Below are 9,201 nucleotides of genomic sequence, written 5' to 3' on the forward strand. Positions count from 1 at the left end.
GACGAGGAATCTCTCACTCCTCAGTCCTGGGGCAAACCTGCAAGTGCAACCCTGGGGCGAAGGAACAAACATTTGAAGAGCTGGTGCCTGAAGCAGTCACGGGTACACTCAGACAGCTCAGTTCAGGTGGTCTAGTTTCAAAGTTGGTGAATCCATCCACCTTCAAAAGAATTTCTTGGCGGATGCCTGGTACTTTTTTGAGAATTAGGCCACTTAAACAGAGGGGCCTTAGTGCTGTTTTAAAGAAATAATTCTAGCCATTCTAGTCAGATAACCTTAACCAAAAGATCCCTCTTAAATGGAGTCTTCCATCTGAAAAGGACAAATTTAAACTATTTTCCTTTCACTTCAAAAACTTTTTCAGTGTTTCTTTAGTGACACACTGTATTGCAAAGGACAAAGATACTCAGCTGGGTGGTTTCTACTTCACATGATCTTTTTTCGGCAGTTTTCAACAACACTTTCCTTTTTGGGAACTTGGTCCATGCTTGCTACTGCCCAAATGAACTCAAAGCAACATAAACAATCTCCAAAAATAAACCTAGCTCAGAAACACCATCTCTGATGTCACTCTGTTGGCAAGGGAGGCTGTTGTTCTATTTTTCACCTTTTTTTTTTTCTCCAAGATGGATTACATTTGGTCTGTATAACACACTGGAAAAGGCATTAGTTGGATTATCCTACAAGACACCCTATGAATAAAAACCAATCTGCCTCGAATTAATCAATATGTGACCCAGTGAATTGCTAACCCTCACCTAAAAGTGCCTGGAGTAAAAAATACACCAAAATGACTGTCTGCTGGTCTGCAGTGTAGGTGCTACTACTGACAGCACTCCAGAGAGAGAAGTTGTTTTCTTTGCTCTATTGCCGATAGATAAAAAATTTTCAACCGTGGGTGAGTTTCTATATGAGATGCATTTGAAGAGAGATTTGAACACACGCCAGTGCAGACAGGTAAATAAAGATAGGTGTGTCCTGCACTTAATACCTGTTTGTCCAACTCTTAGCTGCTCCTTAGCATCACTAAACACCATCAGTATCTCAAAAAAAAAATTGCAAAAGCTTCCAGGAAAGCAGCCATGAAACCGATCTTTAGGAGGCATCAACAAAATAAACATACATTAGTTACTCACGTTCTTTACGAGTAACCCTGAGAGAGGCTTTATTTCTCAACACCAAATATACGCTGCTCTTGAATAATAAACATAGTGCTATGCTTGTTCAAGTTACTATCAACAATTCGCCAAGCTAAGCCTGCAACTGAGCATCACAAACAGAGCGCTCTGCCGTTAGAGGTTATATTTAATTTCCAAGTGTCCTTTATGCCAGCAACAGTTTCCCACAGGGCAATAGCATGTGTTTGTGTGCACATAAGGAACTTTTTAGTTTTCCCAATGAGCTTCCAGTTGGCTCTAACAACAGAACAGCTTCATTTTCCTGCCGTCTTTCTCTACCCTTCTGCCTCATATTGTCTGCAAGACACAGAACACTTTTAGTGGATTTGTGGTTTTATTTCGTTACACTGAAAAATGAATGATTTATGAGTCTTTAGAAGGATGTAATTTAAGTGTCCAGTGGTTACTAGCAATCTCCTGTTAGTGCTTATCTCCATCAGGACCATTACTGATAGTTACATGTCTGCGCATGAAACTGCACTCGGTGACTTTGTCTCCCATACACAACAATGGAAAAAGGCTTTCACCAAAAAAAAGGCTGTGGATGTTTACAGCATACCAAGGAAAAATCAATCCCAACAAAACCGAAATTATTCTTCTTTAAAAAAAAAATCAAAAACCCTTAAAAATGACAGTACTGCAAAGAACATTCAAACAACTATTTTGTTTTGTATTGGAAGAGGGAGTACTTCGCATAAGCCAGATTCTGGCCAAAACTTAAAAACAATCTAACAGCTTTGGCATGCTGTGGTTAAGATGTTACCGAAAGTCTGACTTGGAAGACTAAAATGTTTCTTTTTAAAATAAAAAATATGGAGGAAAAAAAAGAAAGATTTCAACATTATTGGAATTTAACATTATTCTGGGACTTTTTGTTTGAAGTTTTCGAAGTCAGTATCTATCTAAGCCTTTTCTCTACTATGTGTTGTTCTGCAGGTCCTGGCTTTGATTTACAGAAAACTAGCAACATCCCGACAGACTGTGACTTCTCTCTCCACCAAACATTTTCCATCAATTGTTACAGCATGAAAAAAAAAAAAAACAAACCAACAAACCTATTAGGAAAATACCATATGGACCACATAAGATTAATTTCCTTCCAGGAATGAGATGCTCAGAGGGGTAGAAAAAACAGAAGAAAAGCAAATGTTGCTCAAGTTAAGAACTGAATGATCGGGGAAGGACAGAATTTCTCAGTTCTGTGAGTCGTTAGGAACTTGAAGCATTGTCCAGGCTAAGGATCACAAGCTGCTTCCCCAGGAACAGCAGGGCAAAGGCTGGAACTGATGCTCAGCCAGTTTCAAATACGGGATCTTTTGACCTCATTCAAAATAATCCAGCACTGCTCTGATATTATTTAATCTAGCATACACTCCACAGAGGAAATAACTTGGAATTATGGAGTATCTGGAATACCTGACTCCTTTTTTCTTTGACTTCTGCGCACAGTTTACCCTGATTACTTGAGGCCAACATACAATTTACGGGAACGTAAGCGTGTAGGCATCATACCTACATGCTTAGGTTTTGTACTACAGGTTTTATACTTGAGTTTTACCCTTCCCTTGCAGGCACAATGGTGGAAAATGAATGGACCGCTAACAAACCAAGTGGACGTGCTCCTCAAAGCAGCTCAGTCTTCCCTTTGCATCCCACTCACTCAGAGGCAAACACACTGTATTCAGGGAAGAGCCGAACGGCTCTTTTTCCAGAGGAGCATGGCAAGCGGTCAGGCTGCAGCTCTCCTGGGTTTGCTTCGTGAGGAAACACGGGAGAGGCACGTGCTGCTGCCTGCAGGCCCTGCGTGCTCCAAGCTCAGCTCTGTGCAGAGGATGAGGCATCATGTTTGTGCGTTTTTGCTCTCATTTCTCAGTGAAAAAGGGCAGTTTGCCAACTAGTGAGCCTTCCTGCTCCATTAAGGATAAAAAAAAGTCAGGCTAGATCTGCAAAGTGATTTCACACTGACCACAGAGCTGAGCCATAACAGAACGAGCTTTCTACTTTAGATCTGTGGAAAAAAAACCTAGTCCCTAAAATTAGCCACCATTGTGATGCCAGCCTTCATTTGTTTTCACCTCTTTAAAGCATCTGAATTACTGAAGAGATTTAGTGTAGGCTACTCATGGCAGCAGCGTGGTCAAATCTGATAGTCTACCACGCTAATAACGATGACAGACCAGTTCTTGTCTTGGTATTTCTGCATCAAAACTGATTGAGTTATATTTGGTATAGGACTAAAAAAATGAACACATTGGCCACAGACAATGCACTACAACCCAGAAAGAGAAAATGCCAGGTGCTAAACAAATTAGATTAAGTACAGATTTTTTCATTTATGGAAGTATGCTTTGTGTGTTGTATATTGGTTGTATAATCCACGTGCCATGTGCCATGCTCTGGAAGAAAAGGATATGGAGTTTCTACTGGAATGTCGACGTGGCAATTCATCCACAGCTGAATTTTTAAACAGCTGTGATTTACCACAAACCTGTTTATTCCCAAGAATCCAGAAACAATGCAAAGGCCAGAGGCCTGCTACTCTCTAGCTGATTTGAACACAAGTAATTTTATTACGGGGTAGAAAAGTCTTATCAAATTCAATTACTGCTGCAGTTATTTCATTTGCTTTGCATGTTATAGTTGAATTACCATTGGAAATAAGAACAAAGGCAGTGATGTTGCTACTTTCTTACTCAAACATATTGGAGACCAATTCAGCCCACGGATATTCCCATTCAACTTCGAAAGTCAATGGATACATGAGAATCACCAGTCCAAAGCGGGGAAGAACGGGAGGGCAAATACACATTCATTAAAGAGGCCCTGATTTAGCACAGGGCCTGAAAAAGGCACTCAGGCATGGCTAGTATGAGTAACAATTTGGATGGCAACATAAAAGACCATCAAAATTCCACATAAGGCTGTTTAAATAAAAATCATCCCTTAGGATTTTGCTATAGTTTGGAGGCATTAGCATTGTGGAGGAGCACTGGGATATAATAAGGGAGCACCATGAGATTTTGAGGAGTGGAGTAATAGAAATGGGATGGAATTCAACATTACTAAATGCATAAGCATGCACTTGGGGACTAATAAGAGTCATAAACCACAGCAACAGAAATGGGATGGAACTTCGTATTTCTAATTGAAAGATCACACTATTCAAAGTTATTTTTGCTATGAACTGGAAGATCTTGGGTTGACAGCTGAGAAAAAGGCAGCCTGGTATACATATCAGGTGACTGAGGATGGCAGCAGGATGCACTACACCTACGAGTAGTATGCTGTATCGCATACTGCCCGTCAAGAGAGGAAATTTCATGTTCACTTTCCATCACCACACTGTCTTCTGGAACAAGAGTGTATAATGCCAGTGACCCACATTTTGAAAAGTTAAATGAAAACAAGAAGAAGTGCATAGACACAAGGACGAAGAAGAGAATGCCTTGTGAGAATGGAGATTAGAAGAAGTGGGCTGCTTTAACTGCGCAAAGTGAAGGCTGACAGGATATGACCTCCTTCTGGAAATGCACCAGAATGCTGGAGAGACAGAGACACAAGGCAGGAAAACTCCTGCTTGATCTTCAGTGAAATGTAATCCAAGAATATACACTGGCATAAACTTCTCATAAACTAATGAGGACTGGAAATTAGACAGGTTGTTAAGCATGGGAGAGCAGAAGAGCTGGAGACGGGGAAAATGCCTCACTAACAAACTGGAACTTACAACGTGACACCTGGCAGCAGGGCACTCAAGAGATCCAGAAGATCCTTTTCATGCCATGCTCCTGCGCTGCAGTGCCCGTCACATACTGCTGACGCTGTAATCTAGCACGGACACGAGTCCATGCGTTTGCAGCTCTGCATTAGCAACATGCACCCCTGAAGGGTTAGACGTCTTTAAACATCCCATAACACGCATCAAGCTTTTCACTCAAGCTAAGCAAGAAGCTGAAAGAAATCTCATTTGACCTGCACCTTCCTGAAGAGAAGTCCCCTATATCAAGGCTGAATTCAATTATGTTTGGAATAACCGATGGAAAAGTTAATCTCTTTTGTGGAAGAAAAAACCCCACCCTTCATTTTCATAGCGCCATTTACACACACTGTGCTCTCACTCTTTTGAGACAGAAAAGAGATTGAAAAATTCTGACTCCTACAGCACTCTAAAGTATATTAAATCCTATTAGCAACAAAAGGGAGGTTTTCCTCCTCTTCTGAAACTGCAATTCAGCAGGGAATCAACACGAAGTTCACATCCGCATGCTGGTGTCTGCACAGCACTGCACAGGCTTGGTGTAAACCACCTCTTAGCAGTCATAATCACTGGACAAATGTGATTTATGCTTGTGGTATATGACCACGAAAGGGCAGGACTACTCCTGGCTTGATTCATGCCAGCAGGCACTGTCATATTGCACACAGCCTCTTCAACCACTGCAGATGCCAAGGTCAACTAACCCAGGTCATGATGATGTCTGGATGAGCTCCACCATCTCCTCTTTCCATTTTTCAGAGGTAAATAATTCCCATAAGTAATACTGAGTTACAGTAGGTAAATGTTTTTCTCTGGAGTTCAAAGCACTACGCCAAGACTTGTTTCCAGAAAAAAAAGCCTCAAACCAGAACTTATCACAAACACTGAACATTCTCCACTACCTCCACTATGGTGAAGACCTGTGCGTCCGAACTGGAATTCATACAGAGGTGCTTGCAACTCATTACTTCAATATAAAAGCACTAGTTGGTGTTTTCTAGAGGTACAAATGTTTTCTGTTTACCTTCTCAAAATCAGGTCATTTTTACATTGGTTTATCAGATTGAAAACTTTTGGCCCCAGCTGCTGCAATCTCACATTACTGACAGCTTCTACAGCTCTCTGTGCCAACCAAACCGAGAACACTTCCACGTGGAAAAACAGGGAGGCCTGGATTGAGTAACAACAGCTGATTTCTTGTTATCAAAAGCTTCTCAAGACGAGTCTGGATGGGTTACCCCACTGAAATTCAGCCTGGTTTTGAGGCAGCAAAGGGATCCCAAGCCAGGTTTTCAACTGTCGGGCAGATTGGTAGGTAGCTACAGGTAGCTACGCACCTGCTGGCGGCCAAGCCTTGATGTAGCCAGTGCAATGGACAACAGCATACTGTGCTTCCCCTTCTTTTACTGGGCCAAGGCCATTCCTAAACGACAAGGAAACACAAAAATACGACGTTGACTGACATGCAGAACAGCTTCATGTTTCTAAATTGCTACTAATGATTTACTGACGCTTGTAAGTTAGAAACAACCATCAACACAGCGTGCTGTACAATGTCAGCTCCATTAAAAAGCTATTCAAGTCTTACTAGTTCTCCGTAATACTTCTTACCCTGTGCCTAACGCAGGTGTTTGTCCATGTATTACACCTCGACTGAGCATCAGCCGAGGGGAAAATGAGAATGCTTATGGCAACTAACTCTTGCGGTAAATTAAGTAATAGTACCTGTATCTTTTCCTCATGGTGGTTATTCTGTTCAGAGGTAAATGATCCAGCGGAGCATTTCCACACCTAAAAGTAAATTAATATTTGAAAGGGAACAAAAATAAATACAAGTACCCAAGAGGAAACCACATTTTAAGGTCTGTATTAGTACATATAAGCAGGTAATAATGGATATTTATTTCTGGCAGAAAGTCATAGGTTCATGTTTTCTTTGAACTTGCTGCTTCTGCAAGCTGAGCTTTTGGATGTGCTACAAATATTTTCTTTATAAAATAAATAAGATGAGAAGAGACTGAAAAAAGATTCCTTCACATCCCCCCCAACCTAAAGACTATTTGAAACAGATATGCCAAGAGTGGCTAAAGAATAGATACACTTCGAATACTATAAAACAAGGCCAAAAACTAGAGAATGTAAGTCAGGCCCCCAAATACCCACAATCTCAGCATTCCAGTAGCTTCCCTGGACAGAGCATTTCGACTGCCATACACCAGCTCTAACATTAGTAGGTATTAATCTAATGTTTGCAAGAACAGATTATTTACACTGTCCAGTAACTCTGCTTAGCACTTGTTCATGTATATTTTGTGATATTTCTAACTATGCCTAGCTGTATAATTTTAACAATCCATTTGAAGCTAAGTAAATAGTTTGAAGGGTGAAACAAGTTCATTTTCAACAGAAAAAAGAACAATAACAATGAAAGAAGTAATCACAAGAAAAGTTCACATTATTTGAAGCTCATTCTTCCCACAAGCTTTTTAAAAATTATTATTCTTTTTTAATCTTTTTTTTTTTAAATACCAGTCTTTGCCAAGGAGAAGGAATGAACAATTAGAATAAGATTTAGAATTATAAAAACAATGGGGCTACTGGCATGCATAAAATTACTGTCATGCACTGGAGTTTACAGAATCAGGGTGCTAGGAAACAACTGCAATCTGAAATGATGTTTTAAAAGCTGGGGAACAACTGTAAACAGGACATTAGGTCCTTTAGCAAGACCTTTGCAAGAAAAAAGTCCTCCTCACATGACCATTATGTGCAACTCTGAGGAGGAGAAAGCAGTGTCCCACGTGCCTCTCTGCCAGGTCATATTCCTTTCCCTCCAGTTAATGGGGGAAAAGAAGATACAGCTTTGAATTCTAATCTTGCAGGTATGAAGTATATAAACCCCTTAACAAAGGCACCCAAGAGCCACACATTCAGTTTCCTCACATGACTGGAAGAAAATCCACCATGTAACAGAAGTACAAGCATCTGTTGTCACGTGCCAAATATTTTGGTTTGTGTGCTTCATTCCATAACGAATTTTGCATCATCTGTTTTCAACACATATATTGGATATAGGCTGCAGACGCAATCATATACTTTCACCCCCCCACACAGAAAAATTTACTGCAATAGCAACAGGCGTTTTATCCTGTTAGCACTATAAAAACAGAGGTGTCCACAAGCCCCCGTCAGAAGCACTGGCTAGGCAGATCTCTCTAAAGAAGCCCAAGCAATGTAGAAGTTGGAAAATTGCAAAATAAAACCCCCCTAACAATTAGTCATTTAACTAGCATCAACCAGCTGACATCTGGTTAATTCATACCAGGCTTAGGTTAATTCCTACATAGCTGGCAAGTTCACAGCTGAATTCCTGTTTGTCTTCAAGATTCTTCTAATATTATTGGTTTGCTGAAAAAATACACAGAGCTGGGCTTTCATTACATTTGTGAAAGCTTTGTTCCCAAAGTATTGATTTGAATAATTTGACTAGATGAGACAATGGATTACATTTCAGGGGTGAAGGTGTCATGAAGTTCTCTGGGGCAAGAATCCTCCATCCCACACTGACAGAAATAATTGCAACACCCAAACGAGGTGTTTAGTCATTAATCGTCAAGGAAGACAGGTTTCAGTTTCACTCCAATTCCAAAAGCAAGCATTCTGGAAATGCTTAACGGGAGTGTGTCATTACAGCTTTGTTTTTTTAAGCAAGGTCAAATGAGTGCAATGAAATGTCTGAAGTCTGACCTGAGATGGGACTGGAACCATCTCAGGAATACAAGGTAAATGCATACCTCATCCTGCAAATGAAAGAGCGCCTTGATCCCATGCACATTCTCATTGAGGACTGTTGACCCTCTTTCTTTACTGTTCCAGTCTTCAAGTCCAGAATCCGTCCTAGGAAAGCCAAGGAGAGCAACTGATGTTCAATACGTGAATTTAATTCAATTTACTGCAAACTAAGATGACAATAAGTTCATAAGCTAATGCTGTTAGCCCAGTTACGGGAAAAAATACCAACAAAAAAAATCTTGATTGTGGTCTCACATCAGTTATGTGCTGGCTTAACTAATGACTTCAGCAAAGCTGATTCTGACTCACAACCGTGATGGCTCTTCTCTCGGTTGGCCCAAGACCAACTTCCAAGGCAGGGTCAAATGTCTGGGAGCAGAGAAGACAACGACAGCGAGCACAGCTTTTTGCCTCAATCTGCTCAATCTGCCAAACTGTGGATAAAGCAAAAGCCCTCATCTCCCTGACAGCTGC

At 40.7% G+C, this 9,201-nt stretch overlaps 1 protein-coding gene across 1 annotated transcript in view; it reads right to left on the reverse strand.

The window, feature by feature from the left end:
* ARNT2 (aryl-hydrocarbon receptor nuclear translocator 2) overlaps window positions 1–9,201 on the reverse strand; it is a 72,893-nt gene that overhangs the window by 31,560 nt on the left and 32,132 nt on the right. The window contains exons 5-7 of the mRNA XM_010134963.1: window positions 8,730–8,832; window positions 6,661–6,726; window positions 6,273–6,358 (exon numbers count right to left, since the gene is read on the reverse strand). Of these exons, the coding sequence (XP_010133265.1) occupies window positions 6,273–6,358; window positions 6,661–6,726; window positions 8,730–8,832 (255 nt within the window). The remainder of the gene's footprint in view (window positions 1–6,272; window positions 6,359–6,660; window positions 6,727–8,729; window positions 8,833–9,201) is intronic.

Source organism: Buceros rhinoceros, unplaced genomic scaffold (assembly GCF_000710305.1).
Source record: "Buceros rhinoceros silvestris isolate BGI_N320 unplaced genomic scaffold, ASM71030v1 scaffold7284, whole genome shotgun sequence".
Taxonomy (NCBI): domain Eukaryota; kingdom Metazoa; phylum Chordata; class Aves; order Bucerotiformes; family Bucerotidae; genus Buceros; species Buceros rhinoceros.